The following is a 25,922-nucleotide window of genomic DNA, read 5'->3' as shown; positions in this document are numbered from 1 at the left end:
CACAGCCACGCAGGATCCGAGCCCGAGCCGCGTCTGCAACCTACGCTACAGCTCACGGTAACACCGGATCCTTAACCCACTGAGCAAGGCCTGGGATCGAACCCGCAACCTCATGGTTCCTAGTCGGATTCGTTAACCACTGCGCCACGATGGGAACTCCCCAGTCCTTTTTGTGTAAGCTATTTTTCCTCTTTCAAAGTCTTTAGAATCAGTCTACTCTTTATCCCTGGTATTCTGAAATTTGTATAGTATAATTTCTTTAGTGTGGGTTTTTAAAATTCATCATACCAGATATGGTGTGGTCTCCTTCAGTCAAGAAACTCATTTCTGGAGTTCCCATCGTGGCGCAGTGGTTAAGGAATCCGACTAGGAACCAGGAAGTTGCGGGTTCAATCCCTGGCCTTGCTCAGTGGGTTAAGGATCCGGTGTTGCCATGAGCTTTGGTGTAGGTCGCAGACGCGGCTTGGATCCCGCGTTGCCATGTGGTGTAGCCCGGTGGCTACAGCTCTGATTAGACCCCTAGCCTGGGAACCTCCATATGCCGCAGGAGCGGCCCTAGAAAAGGCAAAAAGACAAAAAAAAAATTATTTCAGAGGAATGTAGTTGCTTTACTGACATGAGTCTGTATTAATATTAATTCTATTTTAGAGTTTGGAGTTTAACCATGTAAAACTTACCTTCTTCCTAACCACTTATGTCCTAATCAAAATTCCTGATTGTAGGATGATTTATATTTGTCACTAGGTCTTTACATACATAGAAGAAAACAGATTAGACAAGAGGAAGGAATTCTTTAGTGAGTGAATTTCACTGTCCATTTTGAACTAAACAAGGTCTCGTTGATGTTACATGTCAGGGAACTATCTCACGAGATAATCATAATAGAAAGAAAATCATCAAGTTCTAGCCTCTCATTTTATAGAGAACGAAGCAGGAAGTCCCTGAGCAATGAAAGGATTTGCCCAAGGTAACTCATCTAGTTATTAGCATGGCCGCTAAACTATACCTTTTGACACCCTAGTAATTGTTCTTTTCATAATGGTAGAATAATAGAAGAGGGATATATAGTAAATATATTGATGTATATTTTTGTGCCTTACTAAGCAGCTAGGTGATTTTTAAATAAGCTTTGTATAATTATTGAAAGAGGTAGAAATTTGAAATCTAGCTTTAAAGTAATCTAATATTATCTTAATCTTGAATGTAATCCAAGAACGTAATCCAAGATTGTGTGGGTAGCAGTGGAAAAAAGGGTAGGTTTGGGCTAGCCTAGAGTAGAATTACCTACAGGCCTGGGTGATGAACTTCATTCCCATAAATAATAGAACGAGCCTGTTGGACATAAGACGCCAGGTTGTAGTGATAGGACAAGATAAGGAAATCAGAGATTGAAATTGAATTTGATACATCTACAAGACAAGTCAATTAAAAGATAGCTGCATTGATATCAAGAACAATTGATTCCTTTTCCTGTTTTGCCTATTTTCAGTCACTGGCACCAAAATCTCCCACTTGGAGGTGGAAAACTGGTAGAATGGGAAACATAGGATTTTTTTTAATCTTTATTTATTTATTTTTCCCAGGGGCCTTATTTATGAGTTTTAAGTACATGGTCACCTTAAATTGACAAGAGAACCAACTCTTCCTTCTCTCTGTTCCCATCCCCCCTGCCGAAAACGACTTTTTCCCATTGTTTGTGTTAATCTTTGGCACAACTATTCAGTCTCTCTGGCTGAAAAACAGAAGTTATTTATGATTTATCCTTAATTATCTCTCATGCAACAGAAAAGCTTTAATGATCATTTTCACCTCTCAAATCCTTTGAGCTACCAACAGAGTACTTATCAGATCATTTTCTTAATCATCTCTTTACTTGTCTGTCATTCCCATAAAGATTATTTTATTTGTATTTGTATTTCACAGTGCCTGGCACGTAGAGTTTGCTCAGGAAATGTTTGTTAAAAAAGCTTTGTTTACAGGGTCAAATGTAAATTCATCCCAGCAGTCCAACTTGGCAAGAATCTTGATCTTCTCTACTTCACCTCCCCAGTTTCCACATTGATGTGGTTCCTTCTTGCTCACCGTGAATGCCTCCATGTCTTTGCCTGCACTGGTACTCCATACTTGGAATTTTCTTCTCTAGGTCCAATCCTTGCCTGTCTAAATTCCACTCTAAAAATCCCCAACCCAGCCTTTTCACTCTAGCCTCTCTGCTATACAAGTTAAGACTGATCTTTCGCTTTTCTGAATTCCTATGTTAGTTATTGGTGGTAAGACATCATTTTATCCCTTTATCATATCCATGGTACTATAGCTACCACTTAATTGAATATCTCTTACATACCAGCTTCTGGGATGTACAGACCTTATCTCAGATGGTCACACAACCCTCAGAGATAGAACGGTGTTATCCCTATTGTGTAGATGAGAGGTAACTGAGGCACAGAGTTTAAATAAGTAACTTGTTCAAAATTACACAGACTGGATTCGGATTTTTCTAACTCCAGAAAGCCTTACTCTTTCAGCTGCACCAGAGTATCTCCTCTCAGTATCTCTCCTCTCCTGCCTCCCTCAAAATACACCTTTTGGAGTATATCCATCCGTCTCCATGTCTTCCACATATTTTAGATGTTTAACAAATGTTTGTTGAATTGAGATAATAAGGTTGGTAGGGAGGTGTATTAAAACCTATTTCGTTTTTTGGTATGTTTTAATATTTTATTGGAATGCCCTGTTTTAAAAAAGTTACTCCTTTTTGGGCCATTTTTCATAACTTTGATTAAAATACTTGCACATCTGATGTTAAAGTCAACATCGAATATGTTCTTTGTATTTTTTTAGTGTAAAGCACAGATTTTGTAAATATATACAGTTTCTTCTGGTAATACAATTTAGTAGAAAATAGTTTTTAATTTTGAAAGTTCAAGAATAATAGTTTTTATTTACACATGTAAATAGCCTTATTCATATGCATAAAAATGGGAACTCACATTTTTATCCATATAAGCAAAGTTTTATTTAAAATGGGCACCATGGAGTTCCCGTCGTGGCGCAGTGGTTAACGAATCCGACTAGGAACCATGAGGTTGTGGGTTCGGTCCCTGCCCTTGCTCAGTGGGTTGACGATCCGGCGTTGCCGTGAGCTGTGGTGTAGGTTGCAGACGCGGCTCGGATCCCGCGTTGCTGTGGCTCTGGCGTAGGCCGGTGGCTGCAGCTCCGATTCAACCCCTAGCCTGGGAACCTCCATATGCCGCGGGAGCGGCCCAAGAAATAGCAACAACAACAAAAAAAGGCAAAATAAAAAAAAATTAAATGGGCACCAAAAAGATTTTGTTTTAAAGATTGTGTCTGGAATCTGGAATTCCTGTTGTGGCTCAGTGGGTTAAGAATCCAACTTAGTATCCATGAGGATATGTGTTTGAACCCTGGCCTTGCTCAGTTTAAGGATCTGGCACTGCTGCAAACAGCAGCATAGGTCGCAGATACGGCTCAGGTCCGCTGTGGTTGTGGCGTAGGCTGGCAGCTGCAGCTCTGATTCAACCCCTAGCCTGGGAAATTCCATATGCTGCATATGTGGCCGTGAAAAGAAAAAAAATTGTCTCTGGAATCTATTACAGTATAACCATTTGTGCATTATTTTATAGTTCGAGACCGTGTTCGGACAAAAATGGAGCGTGATATCTTGGTAGAAGTTAATCATCCTTTTATTGTCAAGTTGCATTATGGTAAGTTATGAACAACCTCCCATCTCATACTTTTACCTCATTCTCCCACTCCCTGAATGTATTCAGATATACTAATGTATATAAATATTTATTCATCTATATTTGTATGTGTTTAGTAGATACATATAGTAAAGTCATGGAAATTAAAACATTACTTCTTAGATAAACGTTAAAAGCTTTTATTGCATTTACCATCATGTTTCCTTTAAACATTACAGTTTCTGAGTGATAGCCATAGGAACAGGTAGTAATAATCATTTTTAAATAATAATAGTAATATACCAGTATTTTATAGTCGGTATGTTAGCCTAACAAGCAAGAGGGATCCCTAATATCAATGTCCTGACATTCTTATTTCATGTAATTAAAGCTAACGAATGTACTTGTTTGTGTGTATTTTAGTGACATGGTTTTTGTATTTCATTTCATAGTTAAGTAAGTCTTTTTTTGTTGTTGAGAATTTATATTATTGATCACCTGTTTTAGAACTGTTGTATTCCTGAGAGACTGTTGGCCTGAATAAAATCTAACAAATGTTCTAGTGGTTCCGTAATAAGAAACACTGTATTTAACATTTCTACATGGAAACTAAGAGAAATCAGTGGTTAACTTTTAAATGCAAATCAATTTAGATCTATGATATGGTCATTAATTTGCCAAAAATAGTGTTCATTTCTGAATGAACTGACCTTATGTTAGCCTAAAAAATTAAACTATGGTGAATTAAATGGAAATTTTCATTTCTTCATTCAGCTTTTCAAACCGAAGGGAAGTTGTATCTCATATTGGACTTTCTCAGGGGAGGAGATTTGTTTACACGCTTATCCAAAGAGGTATATAATTAATCTCTGTTTTAAATCTATTTATACATATCCTGTTTCAACTAAAGTTTTGTTATGCTTAAATATTATGCTTATCATGTTTTCTCTAATGGCACAAGATTCTTACATTGAAGAGTCAGAGCCAAAAAAAGTTGTTTTCTTAACTTTTGAATTTATTCTGAAAATAGATATTAAATTGATGAACTGTCTTTTGCCTCCTTTTAATTGTACTTTGCATTTAAAGATCATTTTTCATTTCTAAGGTGTTACTGTGGTGGAACAACAATGGCACAATTTGAATATAGTTGTTATTTAACAAAATATAAAATTATTTCCCTCACAGTGAATATTTAGCATTCACTAAATATTAGTTGACTGATTTGATCATTTTCGCGAATTCCTTTCATAAGTAAATTGTGGATGAAACTACTTGGAATTAGCATGTTTATAATTTTTTAAATATTTAGACTGTAGGATAGAACTTTAAATAGAAATAGCAAACACAAAAAGAAAAGTTAGAAAAATTATTATTTTATTTTAGGTGATGTTCACAGAAGAAGATGTCAAATTCTACTTGGCTGAACTTGCGTTGGCTCTAGATCATCTACATAGCCTGGGAATAATCTATAGAGACTTAAAACCAGAAAAGTAAGGAATTATGCTGCTAAGTCAAATAAAATGTAATATAATTATTTAAGATGTAATATAAAAATAATATTATTTCATAAAACTACCACGAACATTGAATTAAACTGCTTGGTCTTCGCATTTCTGCTAACCCTGTGTATTCTCATACTTTTAAATATCTGGTAAAATAGCTGTTTACATTATATTATTTTCGTTTGCATTTGACTTTTAATGAAGTTGAAATCTATGCTTATAGGTATATTGGCAGTTTGTATTTTTGTGTGATTTTTCTGTTCGTGGACTTGGTTCATTTTTCTTTTGGAATGTTAGTTTTTCCCCCATTGATTTGTAAGAGACCTTTCTTTACAAATTAAGAATTTAACCATATGGGAGTTCCCATTGTGGCTCGGTGGTTAGTGAACCCAACTGGCACCCATGAGGACACAGGTTCCATCCCTGGCCTCCCTCAGTGGGTAAGGATCCATGAGCTGTGGTGTAGGTCACAGACACAGCTCAGATCCCCTGTTGCTGTGGCTGTGGTGTAGACTGGCGGCTACAGCTCCAATTGGACCCCTAGCCTGGGAACCTCCATATGCCGCGATTGCGGCCCTAAAAACACAAAAAGACCAACAGCAAAAAAAAAGATTTTAACCTTTTTGCTTTTTAGGGCTGCCCCCACGGCATTTGGAGATTCCCAGGCTAGGAGTCCAATCGTAACTACAGCTGCCAGCCTACACCACAGCCACAGCAATGCCAGATCTGAGCCGCATCTGCAACCTACACCACAGCTCACGGCGACACCAGATCCTTAACCAACTGAGCGAAGCCAGGGATCGAACCCACAACCTCATGGTTCCTAGTTGGATTCATTTCCGTTGTGCCACAAGGGGAACTCCAATTTTAACCATTTGACATAAATTGCAAATACACTTTACTAGTGTATCTTTTAACTTTGTTGATTTCTTTTATTTTTAATTTTTTTTATTACTCAATGAACCTATTACATTTATAGTTGTGCAGTGATCATCACAATCCAGTTTTATAGGATTTCCATCCCACACCCCAAGCGCATCCCCTACCCCCCAAACTGTCTCCTTTGGAAAACATAAGTTTTTCTTTTTCTTTTTTTTTTTTGGAAACTATAAGTTTTTCAAAGTCTGTGAGTCAGTATCTGTTGTGAAAAGAAGTTCATTATGTCCTTTTTTCAGATTCCACATGTCAGTGATAGCATTTGATGTGGGTGTCTCATTGTCTGACTGACTTCACTTAGCATGATAATTTCTAGGTCCATCCATGTTGCTAAAAATGCCGGTATTTCGTTCCTTTTAATGGCTAAGTAATATTCCATTGTGTATATGTACCACATCCTCTTGATCCACTCCTCTGTCGATGGACATTTAGGTTACTTCCATGTCTTGGCTATTGTATATAGTGCTACAGTGAACATTGGAGTATATGTGTCTTTTCAAGTCATGGTTTTCTCTGGATAGATGCCCAGGAGTGGGATTGCTGGATCAAATGATAGTTCTATTTTGAGTTTTCTGAGGAAACTCCATACTGTTTTCCACAATGGTTGCACCAATTGACAGTCCCACCAACAGTGTACTAGGGTTCCTTTTTCTCCACACCCCCTCTGGCACTTAACTGTTTGTAGACTTTTTGATGATGGCCATTCTGGCTGATGTGAAGTGGTACCTCATAGTAGTTTTGATTTGCATTTCTCTACTAATGAGTGATGTTGAACATCTTTTCATGTATTTTTTGGCCATGTGTATGTCTTCTTTGGAGAACTGTCTGTTTAGATCTTCTGCCCATTTTTCAATGGGGTTGTTTGTTTTTTTGTTATGGAGCTGCAGAAGGTGTTTGTAAATTTTGGAGGTTAATCCCTTGTCAGTCGATTCATTTGCAAATATTTTCTCCCATTCTGTGGGTTGTCTTTTCGTTTTGTTTAGGATTTCCTTTGCTGTGCAGAACTTTATGTTATTTTAAACATAAGTATTTTTTCACAGTCATATCTACCAACCTTTTCTTTTGTAATTTCTTCTATGACTTTTTTTCTTAGAAGGACTTTTCCAATCTCATGCATCATATGTTTTCCTTCTAATTTTATGGTTTCTTTTTTAACTTTTAACTCCATCTAGAAATTTGTCACGAGGGATGGCATGAAGCTAATTATTTCTTCCAAATACCATTTATCGAAAATTCTCTTCTTCACATGATTTCAGATTTTTAGTGTGAGTTGAGCAAATTTCCTATTGCATTTATGATAGTGGTTATTGAGAAGCTAGTGTTATTTACATTATACGTACTTCTGTGTTTTAATTTTTCAGTGTTTACTGTGTACCACTTTGAGCAAGAAAGAATATTTTTTCTTTTTTAAGGATATAAACAAGAGATTTGTTCTATCAAGTTTTTTTTTTTGTCTTTTTTGCTGTTTCTTGGGCCGCTGCCACAGCATATGGAGGTTCCCAGGCTAGGGGTCGAATCGGAGCTGTAGCCACCAGCCTACGCCAGAGCCACAGCAACACGGGATCCGAGCCGCATCTGCATCCTACACCACAGCTCACGGCAACGCCGGATCCTTAACCCACTGAGCAAGGGCAGGGACCGAACCCGCAACCTCATGGTTCCTAGTTGGATTCGTTAACCACTGCGCCACGACGGGAACTCCCTCTATCAGGTTTTTAAACATCATTCTTGAGGTGTAATTCGTATAGCCCAATATTCATAGTAGCATTGTTTACAGTTGCCAAGATTTGGAAGCCACCGAAGTGTCCACCGACAGACGAATGGATAAAGAAGATATGTTGTGCACGCATACACACACACACATACACACACACGCAATGTAATACAACTGATCCATAAAAAGGAATGAAATCTTGACATTTGTGACAGTGTAAAATGAACTTGGAGGGCATTATGCTAAGTGAATAAGTCAAAAAAACACAAATACTGTATGAGATCACTTATGTGGAATCTAAGAAACACAACAAACTGGAATTTGCTGGTGGCTCGGTGGGTTAAGGATCCTTCATTGTCACTTCTGTGGCACAGGTTCACTCCCTGGCCCGGGAACTTCCGCATGCCATGGATGTGGCCAAAACGAAACAAAACAAATAAAAATAAACTAGTGAATGTAACAAAAAAGCAGACTCACAGATACAGAGAACAAACTAGTAGTTACCAGTTAGTGATTGGGAGAGTGGGAGGCAGAAACTATTGGATGTAACATAGGCTCAGAGATATATTGTACAACATGGGGGATAGAGCCAATATTTTATAATAACCGTAAATGAAAAGTAACCTTTAAAAATTATATTTTAAGGAGTTCCCATCGCGGCTCAGTGGTTAACAAACCCGACTAGGATCCATGAGGATGCGGGTTCGATCCCTGGCCTCGCTCAGTGGGTTAAGGATCCAGCATTGCCGTGAGCTGTGGTGTAGGCTGGCAGGTAGCTCTGATTCGACCCCTAGCCTGGGAAGGTCCATATGCCGTGGGTGCGGCCTTAAAAAGCAAAAAAAAAAAAAAAAAAAAGTTTTAAAAAATTTTTAATAAAAAAAATACTTCTCCCACTTACATATGAATTCCTAAACAATATAGGTTAGTTTCATTTGTTTTTAAACTTTTTAAAATAAATGCTCTATTTAAGTTTTGTGCCTTGGTCTTGGGACCAGTGTTATACATTAAATATCCACCTATAAAAAATAAAACAGGGGAGATCCCGTCGTGGCTCAGTGGTTAACGAATCCGACTAGGAACCATGAGCTTGCAGGTTCAATCCCTGCCCTTGCTCAGTGGGTTAAGGATCCGGCGTTGCCGTGAGCTGTGGTGTAGGTCGCAGATGGGGCTCAGATCCTGAGTTGCTGTGGCTGTGGCGTAGGCCGGCAGCTACAGCTCCGATTAGACCCCTAGCCTGGGAACCTCCATATGCCGCGGGAGCGGCCCAAGAAATGGCAAAAAGACAAAATAATAAATTAAAATTAAAAAAAAAAACAATTCAGTCGTTTTTAATAGATTCATAGAGTTGTGCAACTATTTATTAAGAATTTGGATATTACTTACATTAAAATGTTACATGCGAAATTTTAATGCTTTTTTTATTTTTATTTTTTGCTTTATTTAATTTTTTTAGGGCCACACCCACAGCATATGGAGGTTCCCAGGCTAGGGGTCGAATCGGAGCTGTAGCCACCGGCCTACACCAGAGCAACAGCAACGTGAGATCCAAGCCACGTCTGCAACCTACACCACAGCTCACGGCAACGCCGGATCGTCAACCCACTGAGCAAGGGCAGGGACCGAACCCGCAACCTCATGGTTCCTAGTCAGATTCGTTTCCGCTGCACCATGACAGGAACTCCCACAATTTTACTTCTATATTACAACAGGAAATAGGAAATTCTCCTTTGGAGTCCTGTTAGGTGATCATTTGGAAAAGGTTTTATTTTCACATTTCACATTTGTTTTTCAGGTGTTTTGTTTTTATTTATTTTTTTTTTGTCTTTTTTGTCTGTTGTTGTTGTTGTTGTTGCTATTTCTTGGGCCGCTCCCGTGGCATGTGGAGGTTCCCAGGCTAGGGGTCTAATCGGAGCTGTAGCCACCGGCCTACGCCAGAGCCACAGCAACGCGGGATCCGAGCCGCGTCTGCAACCTACACCACAGCTCACGGCAACGCCAGATCGCTAACCCACTGAGCAAGGGCAGGGACCGAACCCGCAACCTCATGGTTCCTAGTCGGATTCGTTAACCACTGCGCCACGACGGGAACTCCATGTTTTGTTTTTAGATAAGTTTCATATGGTTCTGATTTTATTCCCCAGATAATGACTAGAGTTTTTCTTGTCATTTCCCCAATTTGTAACTATCATGACATAAAATATAATTTCTGGTGAGAATATTCAAGCATATAATCCTTAGGAGAAAAGACTATAAATATAAGACTATACATTCATAATAATAATATGTTCATGTTTTATTTCATTTACTTGAATATATTTATTGTAGACCATTGTATTAATGTTGGTCACAAAATTACATGTAGGGCGTGGGCCCTGTCTCAAAGGTCAAATGAGAGCTAGTGTAGGTAAGATTGCTTATAGTGAGATATTTCACATAAATGTCTAGATAACACTGTTAAAATGAAATTACAGTTAATTGTTAAATGATCCAAGTAGATACCATCTTATAGAACTTGAGAGAAATTTAAATTTTTAGAACAATTGTTTTTATGCACTGTGAGGTGTTGTCCAGATTCTTTTAAACTAGAACTCTTTTATAATAAATATGGCTAAAAATAATTATTAATAATTAAAAGAAACTGCTTTTTGAGAGTAATACAGCTGACTTTTTCTTCAAGGGTAAAGAATGGGCATGGTTATCTTGAATGCACTTGCTATGGGAAACATAAGTAATACTCTTTTAGCCACATTTTCTTTTTAAATTTTTTCACAATTACTGAGAATCATTTGAGGTTTGTTTTGTTTTTAGAACTGCCTTTCATGTATTCCTTAGACAAAAAAGAGGATGATTTCCAGCATACCTAATAATTCCTTTTATATTCCCTAATGTATTGGTCTGCTTTCTAATCAAGCATACTCAGTAGTATTTTCTTTATAACAACCCCCTTGTTATGAAAGAGACTCAAAAATTATGTCCCTACTCAATTACCCTCGTTGCTAAAGTTTATTGTCATCATAGTCGAATTGATGATATAGGAGAGTTCATAGTCTTTTTGACGTAGTAAAATTTTATCATAACAGAATTTGCTCGCACATTTTTTAGTTAGAATTCAAAGTAAGGAAATGCCTCTATCATGGAATAGTTTTGCATATAAGTGAAAGTATATTACTTGAACTTTCAAGTCAGTGTACTAAAATACCTATCCAGAAATACAGTTATTAGCCTACAGCTTAATACTTGACCCTTTCTATAGCTCCTTAATTAATGACATTACTCGCCACTCAAGTAGCTACTAAAGCCAGAAACCTTGTGGCTCAGTGGTTAACCAATCCCGACTAGGAACCAGGAGCTTGCAGGTTCGATCCCTGGCCTTGCTCAGTGGGTTAAGAATCCAGCGTTGCCGTGAGCTGTGGTGTAGGTTGCAGACGAGGCTTGGATCCTGAATTGCTGTGGCTCTGGCATAGGCCGGCAGCTACAGCTCCGATTCGACCCCTAGCCTGGAACCTCCATATGCCATGGGAGCGGCCCAAGAAATGGCAAAAAGACAGAAAAAAAAAATCGAGAAACCGGAATGTCTTCTTCATTTGTTGTTCTTTATCATAATCCATACCTAAGAGCACACTAAGGATTATTTTTCCTTCTAAATTGTTTCCTAAAATTGCAGATCTGATTATCTCTACACTCCATGCATGTAAACTTTTTATGATCCTCATTGTCCTTGAAAAGAAATCCAAACTCTTTGGAATGCTCTGCTGGCTCTTTGTGAACTGGCCCCATTCATGCAATATACATTTCTTATTTATCTGTGCTCTGCCAGACACTGAGCTACAAGATGTATGAGGTAGTCTCAAGGAACTGTCAGTTTTCTGAGAAAGAGAGAAAACACTAGATAATAAATACATACAATGAAGGGATGGGTCAAGGAAAAAGAGTGTGAGGAAGATGTGTTGAGGAGAAGAGGATTATGTAAGTTGCACCAGAAAAAAATTTAGGGGAGTTCCCATTGTGGTGCAGCGAAAACAAATCCGACTAGGAACCATGAATGAGGTTGTGGCTTCAATCTCTGGCCTTGCTCAGTGGGTTAGGGATCGGGTGTTGCCATGAGCTGTGGTGTAGGTCGCAGAAGTGGCTTGGATCCTGCATTGCTGTGGCTGCAGTGTAGGCCAGCAGCTGTAGCTCCAATTAGACTTCTAGCCTAGGAACCTCCATGTGCCATGGAAGCAGCCCTAAAAAGAAAAAAAAAAAAGAGAAAAAGCTAGGAAAGAATGACTGAGTCAGATGCCTTAAAAATGACCAAAAAAATCAAGTATAATAAAAAAAAATTTTTTAGTTAAAATTTTTAAAAATGACCAAGAGAGAAATGCAAATCAAAACTGCAATGAGGTACTATATCACACCAGTCAGAATGGCCATCATTGAAAAGTTTACAGTAAATGCTGGAGAGGATATGGAGAAAAGGGAACTCTCCTGCACTGTTGGTGGGAATATAAGCTGGTGTAACCACTATGGAGAACAGTATGGAGGTTCCTTAAAAAACTAAATCCAGGAGTTCCCGTCATGGCGCAGTGGTTAACAAATCCGACTAGGAACCATGAGGTTGTGGGTTCGGTCCCTGCCCTTGCTCAGTGGGGTAACGATCCGGCGTTTCCGTGAGCTGTGGTGTAGGTCGCAGACGCGGCTCGGATCCCGCGTTGCTGTGGCTCTGGCGTAGGCTGGTGGCTACAGCTCCAATTCGACCCCTAGCCTGGGAACTTCCATATGCCGCGGGAGCGGCCCAAGAAATAGCAAAAAGGAAAAAAAAAAAACTAAATCCAGAACTACCATATGATCCAGCAACCCCATTCCTGGGCATCTATCTAGAGAAAACCGTAATTTGAAAAGACAAATGCACACCAGTGTTCTTTGCAGCACTATTTGTAATAGCCAAGACCTGGAAGCAACCTAAATATCCATCAACAGAGGATTGGATAAAGAAGATGTGGTACATATATACAGTGGAATATTATTCAGCATAAAAAAGAATGAAATAGGAGTTCCCATTGTGGCACAGCGGAAATGGATCCAACTAGTATCCATGAGGATGCAGGTTCGATCCCTGGCCTGGGTCAGGGATCCGGCGTTGCCATGAGCTGTGGGGTAGATCACAGAAGTGGCTGGGATCCCATGTTGCTGTGGCTGTGGTGTAGGCCAGCAGCTGTAGCTCTGATTTAGCTCCTATTCTGGGAACTTCCATATGCCACAGGTGCGGCCCCAAAAAGAAAAAAAAAAAAAGAAATAATGCCATTTGCAGCAACAACATGGATTATCAAAGGGAAAACATGAGGGGGGGGAATAAATTAGGAGGTTGGGATTAACATGTACACACTACTATGTATAAAATAGATAAGCAACAAGGGCCTAACTGTATAGCACAGGGAAATTTCAATAATCTGTGATAACCTATATGGGAAAAGAACCTGAAAAAGAATGGATACGTGTGTATGTATAACTGCTTCACTTTGCTATACACCAGGAACTAATACAACACTGGTCAACTACACTCCAATAAAATTTTTTTTAAATGACCGAGAGAATGACAACTCTAACACATTTGACTTAAATATGTGGATCCCCGGTCTACTGTGCAAGTACTAGGGAGTTTTGTTAGGCACCTCTGCAGAAAGGCATTAGACAACTTAGAGAAGTATAGGTTTTGGTTTTTTCCCTAATAGTTCTCAAATGTCCCTGGCTCATTAATACAAGTTTCTAAGGCTTTGCCTTTGGTATTTATTACATATATGTGTCCAGAAAAATAATTTTTCTCCTTTGCCTTTTCTTTGGCCGTACCCATGGCTTGCAGAAGTTCTGGGGCTAGGGATCAAACTCGCACCACAGCAGTGCCCTGAGCCATGGCAGTGATGACAGTAGATTGTTAACTAGTCGGCCACGGGAATCCCACCTTTGCCTTCTTACTCATTCTAAAGCAGGATTTTGCAGTGAATGTTGTGATCTGATGTTTAACAAAGTAATTTCAGTTTTAGCTTCAAAAAAATCTCTAGTGGTTTGAAAGATTTTCTGACTTTGTTTTCTTTCAGCATCCTTCTTGATGAAGAAGGTCATATCAAGTTAACAGGTAAAAATCCTCATTTTGTTAAAATAGTCTCTTCTACTCTATGTAATTTCTTTTAAGGTAGATCACAGTACAGATATTATGTAGTACATGGTGTTAAAAACTTGAATTAGAATTTTAAATAATCAATGTAAATATTGGAACTGTTAATGTAAATTTTGAAACTCAAAAGTTTAAACTTTATTTGTGCAAATTATTTTTAGGAAATTTATAAATTCGATCTTTATTTTGGCAGATTTTGGCCTAAGTAAAGAGTCTATTGACCATGAAAAGAAAGCATATTCTTTTTGTGGAACTGTGGAATACATGGCACCAGAAGTAGTTAATCGTCGAGGTCACACTCAGAGTGCAGACTGGTGGTCTTTTGGTGTGTTAATGGTAAGGTTTGGGGTATTTTTTGGCCTAGTTCAGTAGTTAATATAGTAGAAATATAAGTCACTTGTTGTATTATATAGCAATTTTAGAAGATTTGGTTGTAATTAATTAAGCTGATGCTTTTTTATCTCTGGCCCTGAGATTTCATACTTACTAATACCTCTGATTATTTTGCCTTTTTGTAGTTTGAGATGCTTACTGGTACACTACCTTTCCAAGGAAAAGATCGAAAAGAAACAATGACTATGATTCTTAAGTAAGTACTCCCTAGTGGATGTTTTGATGAAATTTAAAAATAAATGCTTCAGGAGTTCCCGTCGTGGCGCAGTGGTTACTGAATCCGACTAGGAACCATGAGGTTGCGGGTTCGGTCCCTGCCCTTGCTCAGTGGGTTAACGATCCGGCGTTGCTGTGAGCTGTGGTGTAGGTTGCAGACGCGGCTCGGATCCCACGTTGCTGTGCCTGTGGCATAGGCTGGCAGCTACAGCTCCGATTAGACCCCTAGCCTGGGAACCTCCATATGCGGCGGTAACAGCCCAAGAAATGGCAAAAAGACAATAAATAAATACATACATACATACATACATACATACATACATACATACATGCTTCAGGAGTTCCTGTCGTGGAGCAGCGGAAATGAATCCACCTAGGAACCATGAGGTTGTGGGTTCGATCCCTGGCCTCGCTCAGTGGGTTAAGGATCCGGCGTTGCCATGAGCTGTAGTGTAGGTCACAGACGTGGCTCAGATCTAGCATTGTGTGGCTGTGGTGTAGGCCAGCAGCTACAGCTCCGATTTGACCCGCCATATGCTGCAGGTGCAGCCCTAAAAAACAAATAAATAAATAAAAATTAAAATAAATGCTTCAAACTAAAAAATGAGATTTTAGAGTGTTAGCTATAGTGTAAGAAGTAACTAAGAAATTCATTGATATTATGATATCAATATTATGTGATTTAAGTATGAACAAACCCCATAGATCTAGAATACTCATATTATCTTCATGTTAATATTGGAAGCTTTGGAGTTCCCATCGTGGCTCAGCAGGTTAAGGATCTAGTGTTGCCACTGCAGTGGCTGAGGTGGATACTGTGGGGTGGGTTTAATCCCTGGCCCAGGAACTTCTGCATGCCGTGAGTGTGGGAGAAAAAAAGAAGAAAGAAAGAAAGCTTTACCTTTACCTATAAGATTTGGAGTACAGCAAAGATGCCCATTATTCCACTTCTGTTTATGTTGTCCTGAAGGTACATGCAAGAACAGTAAGGCAACCAAAAGAAGTACAGTTTAAGGTTTAGAGAAAAGGAAGAAAATTGTCATTATTTAGTTAACATGATTGTGTCTGTAGAAAATCCAAATCTTCATATAAATCCTTGAAATTAAAAACAGTTTGGCACAGTTGCTGGAGAAAGGGTCAGTAAATAAAATCTATTTTATGTCTGTATATTAGCAACAGAAAATGGAATCTTTTTAAAGAAATGTTTACAATAGTATAAAAAATACCAAACCTACAGATACATCTAGCAGAAATTTTGCATGAACTCAGTGCAGAAAACTTAGAAAATGTTACGAAATTTTAAAAGGCTGAAATAACTTGAGGTTGTACTGTATTCACATTATGACAGACCTAGTGTTATAAATGTGTGTTATCCAGTAGAAGTATAATGTGAAAAAAATAAACAGAAACAATTAAAATTAATTGTAATATATTTTATGTAACCCAGTATATTCAAAATATTATCTTTTTTTTTTCTTTCTTTTTAGGGCCACACTTGCAGCATATGGAAACTCCCAGGCTAGGGGTCGAATCAGAGCTACAGCTGCCAGCCTAAGCCATAGCCAGAGCAGTGCGGAATCCAAGCCATGTCTGTGACCTACACCACAGCTCACGGCAACACTGGATCCTTAACATACTGAACGAGGCCAGGGATCAAGCCCACATCCTCACAGATATTAATCAGGTTCGTTACCACTGAGACACAGTGGGAACTCCAACCCATTTTATATACATCAAGGTACTTGCACGTCGAGAAACAGGTACCAAGATATTCATAGCAGCATTATTTGTAATAGCCAAAATGTGGAAACTAAATAGTTAACAGAAGAATGGACTAAGAAATTATGGTATATTCACACACTGGAACCCAGCAGGCATTGACAAACTCTCTGTAAATATTTTAGGTTTGGTAGGCCACACACAGTCTCTGTCCCATATTTGTATTGTTTATTGTTTTCCAGCACTTCTAAGCTGTAAAAATCATTTGTAGCTGAAAAGCCATACAAAAATAGGCTGAAGCTTTTTGCCCATGGATGGAGTGTGCCACATGGCAAAAAAAATGAACAAACCACAGTTATATGCAACAAGAATCTCACAAGAATGTTGAACAAAGGCAGTTTAGACACAAAAGATTGAGTAGTACTACATAGATGATTCTATTTATAAAGTTTTAAAAGTAGACAAACTAAAGCATAGTTTTTTAGGGTCCATATTTAGATGGCAGAAGCCTGCAGTAAAATAAGGAAAGTGGTTACATTGGATGAGGGGTTCTGGCAAAGTTGCATTTCTTGGCTAGGTAACTGTTCACTTCGTGGTCATTCATTGAGCTCTGCACTGTGGCATTGAGTTTGTTTGGGGGGGGGGGGTTGCACTTCATGTTATTCTTCACAATAAAAAAGCTTAAAATATTTGCTATATAAATGAACGTTCACTGAACCTTCATCACTCCATCTACTCTGGCCCTTTCCTTTCAGCTAATAAGTATATTCAATTGTTGAAAAAGAACAAACCATTTCTTTGACCTGGCTTTTTTTTTTTTTTTTTTTTTAAGTTTCTGTACCATCTTCCTGCATCTTTTCAACACAAAGCCTCTTTAAAGAGTAGCCAGCTTTCTGTTACCTTTTTTTGGCTGCTTTTATTACATAGCCTGTTTGTCATTTTTTTCTACCACTGTCTTGAAACTTCTTTCTCTGTACCATTTGTTCACCCAATTCATTCAGCAGATGATTGGGGTCTTGCTTTATGTACTTAGGATGCAATGTGAACAGGACTGACAAGATCTTCTGTGGAGAGAGCTTGGGTTCTAGTGGGGAAGACAGGGAATTCATATTTAAACAAATAATAGTTTTCCATACTAATAGGAGCAGTAGGGGTAAACCAGGGTACTCTTGAAGTGTGAGAAAAGGGGCAGAGGCAGGAGTCATTTTAGATGGGACAGTTAAGAGAGGTCTCTTTGAGGAGTATTTGACATTGCCGGCCACTCCTTCTCCTACTTTAATATGCTTCTCCCACTTCTCTAACCGGTCCTCTTTTGGTCTCTCTTACTTGACCATTTCTTCTCTGCCTGCTTTCCTCTTTTTTTAAATTATAGTTGATTTACAGTGTCGTACCAATTTCTGCTGTATAGCACAGTGGCTCAGTTATACATATATATATATATATATATATTCTTATAATATTCTTCTCCATCACGTTCTATCTCAGGAGATTGAATATAGTTCCCTGTGCTCTACAGTAGGACCTTGTTGTTTATCCTTTTTAAATGTAATAGTTTGCAGCTACCAAGCTCAGACTCCCCGTCTAGACCACTCCCTCCTCCCATCCCCTTAGGAACCCCAAGTCTGTGGGTCTGTTTCTGTTTTGTAGATAGGTTCATTTATGCTGTATGTTAGATTCCACATATCAGTGATAAAATAATGATATTTGTCTTTCTTTTTCTGACTTACTTCACTTAGTATGAGAATCTGTAGTTGCATCTGTGTTGCTGGAAATGGCATTATTTCGTTTTTTATGGCCGAGTAGTATTCCATTGTATATATGTACCTTATCTGTTTAATCCATTCATCTATCGATGGACATTTAGGTTGTTTCCGTGTCTTCTTGGCTATTGTAAATAGTGTTGCTATGGACATAGGGGTGCATGTATCTTTTATATATGTATCTTTTTGATCTTCTTTTTAATTATGAAAAATTTCAAGTGTAAATTGGCAAAAATAGCATGATAGAGTGCACATACGTATGCTAATCACCCAGATTCAACAGTCATCAAGATTTTTCCACATTTTCTTTATCTATTCCTTCTTTCTTTTTTTTTCTTCTTTACTGAAATATATTAAACATTCCAGACATGTCACTTCTCACCTACTTCAGTTTGCATCACTAAAGAGTATGGACGTTTTCTTATGTAACAAAACTAGTAATAATCATCTAATGCCGATCCTTAACCAGATTTTTCAGGTTTTCTCCAAAACTGTGTCCCAAATCAAGTCTACACATCTCATTTGGTTGTATTTCTTAAGCTTCTGTTCATCTAGAACAGTCTACCCTGTTTTCCCCCTGCCATTTACTTGTAGAAACCAAGTTACTTCTGTAGAATTTCACTTTCCAAATTTATCTTGTCGAAAAATGAGACTTCTCAGTATCTGACACAAAAAGCGTAAAGATGACTATTGCTTATTATAGTAAGGGAAAACGGTGCTAGTCCGATAGCGGTGCTAGTCCAAAGTGAATCGACTACTGTTCTTATTAGGGTTTGGGGGAAGGGTAGAGTTCAAGAATTGGTAGATCTTCAGGGCCATAGTGAGTTGACATCATTTGTAAGATTGTGGTTACTTGGGTGGGACTGTTGGCACTCAGATGTGGTTATTGGAGTCAGTTCATTCTTGTTTGGCTAATTTTCATAGATGAAAAGCAGTTACTGATTGGTTTGCAAGAACAAAAAACGAAAAACTATTCACCTAGGCAGGTTGTCTTTGATCAACAGAATGGATTTAAAACCAGTTGTGGTGGCTCTGTTGTTACCATGGTTCCACAATAATTAGTCTTTTCCTAGGACTGTGGAAATTTTTTTATTCTTCTTGTGATATTGTTTCACTTGTTCCTTTATCACATTTTTGGTTAAACTTTTTTGGCAAAATTATTTCATAGCTTGTGCTTTTGCACCTTACTGCGTCATATCGAGAGGCTTACAATACACTCCTGCTCCCATGGTTATGGTAGTGAGCTCCCATGGTTATAGCCGATCCCTCCATTGTAAAATTCCCTGTCAAGCTTTCATTTAATAGTTGCATCCATTGATAATCATTACTTGAAACAGTTGTTTTATTGGGAGTTTTAAATGGTGACTTTTTTTATTACTGTTGTTCTTTCATTTGTTAGCTGGTATTTTCCGAAACAGTAAACTTTCCTTCATTAACTAGGGCTACTTAGGTACCTTAAAATAAGTCTCAAACAAGAAAGGCAGAATAAATGCTTGACTCTTTTTTAAATTAATTCTATTTGTCAGAGCCCTAGTTACTCCCAGTGGGGGTGATGTCCACTGAGTTGAGTTTTTGTGTTAGTTCTGACTTTCTCTTTTTCCTTGATGACTACAACGAACTCAGGGGATTTAATAATCAGTGTGATTCAGCCAATTATATTCATTATTTTTAATGCCCAGATTGTTCTTTTTTGACCACCTTTTAAATGTTTTCATTCTCCAGGGTTCCATCTCTGATATGCTTTTTTCCCCCTCTGTGTGCTCACGTTCCTGTCTGACATCAGTCTTTCCAATAACTACTCAACATTTTAATTACTCCCAAATCACCTTTTCTTACCTCGGTTTACCAGACGCCAAACCTGTTTTTCTATTTACTCACTTGTGTGTCCTTTCCAAAACATATGATATCCATGACTTAACATTTTTAAACTAAATTTATCTCTCTTTGCTGTTCTGTTCCTCTTCTTGTATTCCCAAGTAGCAGCATTTCCATGCACCCTATTTCCCAAGCCAGAAACCTAGAAATCATTCTTTATTTTTTCCTCTCTTGCATATACACTTATTTACCAAATTTGCTCTGAAAAATATTTCACTGACCCAGCCTTCCTCTACATTGCATTGTTTACAGTTCTCACATCTCCCCATGGTAATCTCTCAGCAATGCTATAGGGCCAAGCTTCTAAGTAGAACTCCTTACCATTAGTTCCTACTCCACATCATTCTGTACGTCCATTGGAGTTAAAATATCAGGTCAGTCCACTGTTTACGGACCTCTGCTGTGTCCCTGTTACCTAATACAGCAATGTTTCCCCTTGTTTCTGTTGTTTAACAGAACCCTAATTCTATAAGATGTTCATAGGTATTTCCTGAAAAGAGATACTAAATACAAGTCTTTAGATGACCATCATCTTGAATGTTAAGGGAATACTGACCAGATCCTTTAACACACTTTGCCAGGCCAGGGATCAAACCTGCATCCCGGTGCTGCAGAGATGCTGCCAATCCCATTGCACCACAGCAAGAACTCCAGGAATGAACTGTTAGTACAACAGCTTGGGTGAATCTCAAGGGAATTATGCTATGTGGAAAAAAGTTACATACCGAAAGTTACATCGCATTCTTAAAATAACAAAATTATAGACGTGGAGGATAGATAAGTGGTTGTCAGAGGTTAGGAATTGAGGAGGGAAGGAAATGGGTGTGATTATAGAGTGGCCACTTGAAGGATCCTGGCGGTGTTGAATTGTTCAGTATCTTCACTGTGATGGTGGATACAGGAACTTAAAAATATGATTAAGTGGAATAGAACTTCACCTCACACCTGTCAGAATGGCTATCATCAAAAAGTGTACAAATAGCACTTGTTGGAGAGGGTGTGGAGAAAAGTATACACTATACCCTTGTACACTGTTGGTGGGAATGTAAATAAGTTAGTACAGCCACTGTGGAAACACTTTGGAGGTTCTTCAAAAAACTAAAATAGAACTACCATATGATCTAGCAGTTCCACTCCTGGGTATATATCCAGGAAAAAAAAATGCTGTTTAGAAAAGACATATGCACCCCATAGTTTATAGCAACATTATTTACAAGAACCAAGACATGGAAGCACCCCCAGTGCCGGTCAACAGATGATTGGATTAGGAAGATTTGGTGTGTTTATATATACAATGGAGTACTACTCCAGCCATAAAACTGAATGAAAGATGGAGAAATGTGGATGGACCTAGAGAAGACTGTACTTAGTGAAGTAAGTGAGACAGAGAAAAACAAATACTGCATGATATAACTTATACGTGGAATCAAAAATTAATATAAATGAATGTATATGCAAAAGAGATTCAGAGAAATAGAAAACAAACACAGTTACCAAAGGGGAAATGGAAGAGGGGAGGGACAAATGTGTAAAACAGGTAAGCAACAAGGATGTATTGGATACCACAGAATTAGAGGCGTTACCTTGTAATTACCTAAAATGGAATATAGTTTGCAAAAATACAGAATCACTATGCTATACACCGGAAACTAAAATAATACTGTAAAGTGAATGAAATGAAAACTGGAGACATCTAAATGAGATTAGCAGGTTGTATCATTGTCAGTATAGTGGTTATGATATTGCACTATAGTTTTGTGAGATATTACCATTGGGGAAGACTGGGTAAAAAAGCATGCAATGTAGGATCTCTGTATTCTTGCCTGCTTGCTTGCTTTCTTGCTTGCTTTTTAGGGACGCACCTGCGGCATATGGAAGTTCCCAGGATGGGTGTCCAGTCAGAGCTTCAGCTGCTGGCCTACACCACAGCCACAGCAACATGGGATCTGAGCCACATCTTTGACCTATGCCACAGCTCACAGCAAGGCCAGGGATCAAACCCTCATTGTTATGGACACTAGTCAGGTCCATTACTGCTGATCCACAGTGGGAACTCTGAATCTCTGTATTATTTCGTCCAACTGATTTTGAATCCACAGTTATCTTAATATTAAAGTTTATTTTAAAAATAAAATACGGATGACTTTTAAAAATTAAATGTTATTATATGAATTTATTATTTAGAGCTAAACTTGGGATGCCACAGTTTTTGAGTCCTGAAGCCCAGAGTCTTTTACGAATGCTTTTCAAACGAAACCCTGCAAACAGATTAGGTAAAATTTTTTAAATTAATTTGCTGCTTTTGTATGTTTGTTGGTGTCTGCTTTCTAGGGGGAAGATGGATATTCGTGTTTGTTGTGGCATTGTGAAATATTAGGACAAATGTTAAAAGTGAAGACTGAATGAATAGTGTATATTTGTCCTTGAAATAAAATTACCATTTAATGAAAACCGGTTAACTTTTGATAGGTGCAGGACCAGATGGAGTTGAAGAAATTAAAAGACATTCATTTTTCTCAACGATAGACTGGAACGTAAGTATAGAATGAAAATTGCTTGAAATGTTGTTTTATAACTAACACATGTCTAAGTCTCTGTTTTTCCCTACAGAAACTGTATAGAAGAGAAATTCATCCACCTTTTAAACCTGCAACTGGCAGGCCTGAAGATACTTTCTATTTTGATCCTGAGTTTACTGCAAAAACTCCCAAAGGTAAGGAGAAAACATGAAAACCAAAATATAAGACAATATATATTTTTTCTTGTTCAGTCAGAAAATCTTTTCTAGTGTTAACTCTTTATGTTATTTTTATTTCTCCCCTTCATACAGTATTCCTGCTGCAATAACTAGATCATTAGTAAATCCTTTACAGAATGTTATAGCAGTTAAGATCCTTGTTAAATCTTTTAGCAAATTTTGTTGTGCCTTAAACTTTGATACTACTTATGCAAAAAATTATTTGATTGTACGTTTATTTACCTGTAGGTATTTTCACATGTAATACTCCAGAATAAATGGTGCTCTTTAAAACTCTAATATTAGATGATACTCTGGAAGTACTTGTAAAGTTCAGATCCCAAATAGAGAAACTTAAACTGTACATGAGATGTAATAACTTCAAAATGATTCATATCCTGTATCATGCTTTATCCTAAAATTGCATGAACAGTGACTGTTATCGAGAAGTGATCTTTGAAATTGTAACCTGTATTTCATTAATTAGCATGTGTATTATACATAATGGCATGTTTTGCACTCTAATATTCTCTCATTTCTGTGTGTCAGATCCCAGGTTTATCACTGACAAGCAAATAGAAAATGTACTTGCATATATTTCCCATAGAGTGTATCATTCAAACCTTGCTGTAAAGCTTTACAGCCAAAAGCCTAACAACCCGTATTAAGCATTGGATGTTTATTTTTATAAGGCAGTCTTAGAAATTTGGATTAATATGGAACAAAATGTTATCAAATGCACAGACAGTGATATGCATGGAATTGATGATATATGGTAATGTTTTACTTTGCTTTCTCAATATAATTGGTCCTGATAGAGATAAAAATCTTAGAGAAGGTCTATATTCGGCCGAGTTAGGTTCTCATAGAAAAAGTCTTTAGTACAGTACTGTGACATAGATGTGAAATTCATGTTAAAAAAAAAGCTTTATGTGGAGCTGATATTTAAGTAGATTTACCTATATGTTTTTTGTTTGCCTTTAGCCTTCATAGTATATTTTTAGATATTAGTATGCCTAATTATTTATATTTATGAATAACATATTTATTATATTTTTATTATTTATTTTTATAGTAAACACTAACTGTATTGTGAAAGTAGTTTTCTGTTTTTGTAAATGCCAATAGAGTCTACATAAATAATTTGAAAACAGTACATGTCATGTCATAAAATCTGTTTTAAGGACTACATATAGTAGTGAGTATCCTAGAAAATTACTTTAAAAATTATTATATATCCACATCTATGTAACAATTTTACACTTGAGTTTAGTTTTCTAGATTATCTGTAGATCAGTCTTGTATCTTCCCCTAACCAGGAGCCATAGCATTGTTAGGTTATTTAAGGTGGCACTGTCCATTATGGTAGCCGATAGCCATATATGGCCATTTAAATGTAAATTAATTAAAATTAAAAAATTTTTTCTCAATCACACTAACCACATTTCAAGTTCTCCGTAGCTGCATGTGGCTAGGAGCTACCATATTGGACAGCACAGATAAGGAAAATTTCCTTCACTGAAGGAGATTCTTTGGGACAATGCTAATTTGGAATAACATTAACCCAGTAATTCATTGACTTAGTACATTCTTCTAATGAATTAGCTGTTTTCTGGGCTCTGAGGGACTAGGGTGTTAGAGTTGTGGTGGCAGTGAGCCATCAGGACATCAAGATACTGAACCTTACTGATTTCTGGAAACAGTGGGTACCTGAGAGGTAGAATTCCAGAATAAGTGAGAAAGATCAAATGTCTACAGTTCGTCCCTTAATTACCTTTCAAAGCAGTTAACCTCTTAGTTATTTATTACTCTTTTCAGATTCACCTGGCATTCCACCTAGTGCTAATGCACATCAACTCTTTCGGGGGTTTAGTTTTGTTGCTATTACCTCAGATGATGAAAGCCAAGCTATGCAGACAGTTGGTGTGCATTCAATTGTTCAGGTGAGTGAATGTTTAATTTTAAATTGGCTTGGGCTTATCAGACACAACTTAGAATAGATTTACAAGGAGATCCTGCTGAATAGCATTGAGAACTTTGTCTAGATACTCATGTTGCAACAGAAGAAAGGCTGGGGGGAAAATGTAAATGTAATGTATACATGTAAGGATAACCTGACCCCCTTGCTGTACAGTGGGAAAATAAAAAAAATAAATAATAATAAATAAATAATTTTAAATTGGAAATGCTGTAAGATATAGTTCATTGTGTGAATAATTTTGTTAGATTTGATCTCCTGACCTTAAGTGAACAGCCTAAAATGTTTTATATCATTGACATTACTCTTAGAAATTCTTTTCATAAGCCGTTGAAAAGATAGAATGCACCAAAATCCGGGATATCTATCTGACTTGAAAATGAAATTCTAAGAATTAAGATAAATATCACCATCTTGTCTGTCTTGTCTCTTATGCCTCAAAATGTTTGTTTCATCCTCTACCTCATGTCTCTACCAAGAGACATCAGGTATCCTGGTTTCCTGATGTTTTAGAATAGGGGTCAGCAGACTTTTTCTGTAAAGGACCAGATAATAAGTATTTGAGGCTTTGTAGACTATATGGATCCCTTTTGTGACTACTCAACTCTGCCACTGTAGCCCAAAAGCAGCCATAGAGTAAGTACATAAATGAATGAACCTGGCTGTGTGCCAATAAAACTTTATTTAGAAAAACTGATAGTGAACCAGATTTGGCCCAGAGGCCATAGTTTGCCAACCTCTTCCATAGAAACATAGAAGAAATAAAAATGAACTTAAATCTTAAGTTTTTCAAGTTTTGTGTCCTTGTTATTTTAGAGCCCCATTGTCATTAGGAAGAATTTGGTTATGGGTACTGCCTTAGGGGGCCCCCTACCTCCTGATCCTATCTGTTGATCAGAGTGGGAGAAAAAGGAGCTACAGAGGCAGTTTTTAAGTCTGTGTGTGTTTATAACAGGGAACTACACTAGTAAATTAAGTGTTATTAGAGGACCACAAGTAGGACAAACTATTAGATACACTTCTTCCCATCCTAGTATTTTGGAAAGATAAATTTAATTCATCTTTCTAATCGTAGAGGGAACTAGATCAATTTTTTTTATTACTCAATGAATTTACATTTATACTTGTACAATGATCATCACAATCCAGTTCTATAGGATTTCCACCACACACCCCCAGCGCATCCCTCCACCCCTCCAAACTGTCTCCTTTGGAAACCGTAAGTTTTTCAAAGTCT

At 37.7% G+C, this 25,922-nt stretch overlaps 1 protein-coding gene across 7 annotated transcripts in view; it reads left to right on the top strand.

Annotated features, from left to right (window-relative positions):
• Positions 1 to 25,922, top strand: part of RPS6KA3 (ribosomal protein S6 kinase A3) — a 118,814-nt gene that overhangs the window by 72,050 nt on the left and 20,842 nt on the right. For all 7 annotated transcript variants that reach the window (XM_047765822.1, XM_047765815.1, XM_047765818.1 and 4 more), the window contains 10 exons: positions 3,645 to 3,725; positions 4,479 to 4,558; positions 5,088 to 5,194; positions 13,931 to 13,968; positions 14,201 to 14,343; positions 14,526 to 14,596; positions 22,155 to 22,243; positions 22,440 to 22,504; positions 22,581 to 22,683; positions 24,526 to 24,650. In XM_047765822.1, coding sequence (XP_047621778.1) covers positions 3,645 to 3,725; positions 4,479 to 4,558; positions 5,088 to 5,194; positions 13,931 to 13,968; positions 14,201 to 14,343; positions 14,526 to 14,596; positions 22,155 to 22,243; positions 22,440 to 22,504; positions 22,581 to 22,683; positions 24,526 to 24,650 — 902 coding nt within the window. The remainder of the gene's footprint in view (positions 1 to 3,644; positions 3,726 to 4,478; positions 4,559 to 5,087; positions 5,195 to 13,930; positions 13,969 to 14,200; positions 14,344 to 14,525; positions 14,597 to 22,154; positions 22,244 to 22,439; positions 22,505 to 22,580; positions 22,684 to 24,525; positions 24,651 to 25,922) is intronic.

The sequence above is a fragment of the Phacochoerus africanus genome, chromosome X (assembly GCF_016906955.1).
Source record: "Phacochoerus africanus isolate WHEZ1 chromosome X, ROS_Pafr_v1, whole genome shotgun sequence".
Lineage (NCBI taxonomy): Eukaryota > Metazoa > Chordata > Mammalia > Artiodactyla > Suidae > Phacochoerus > Phacochoerus africanus.
The sequence above is the reverse complement of the archived record's forward strand: the minus strand, read 5'-3'. Positions and strand labels throughout refer to the sequence as shown.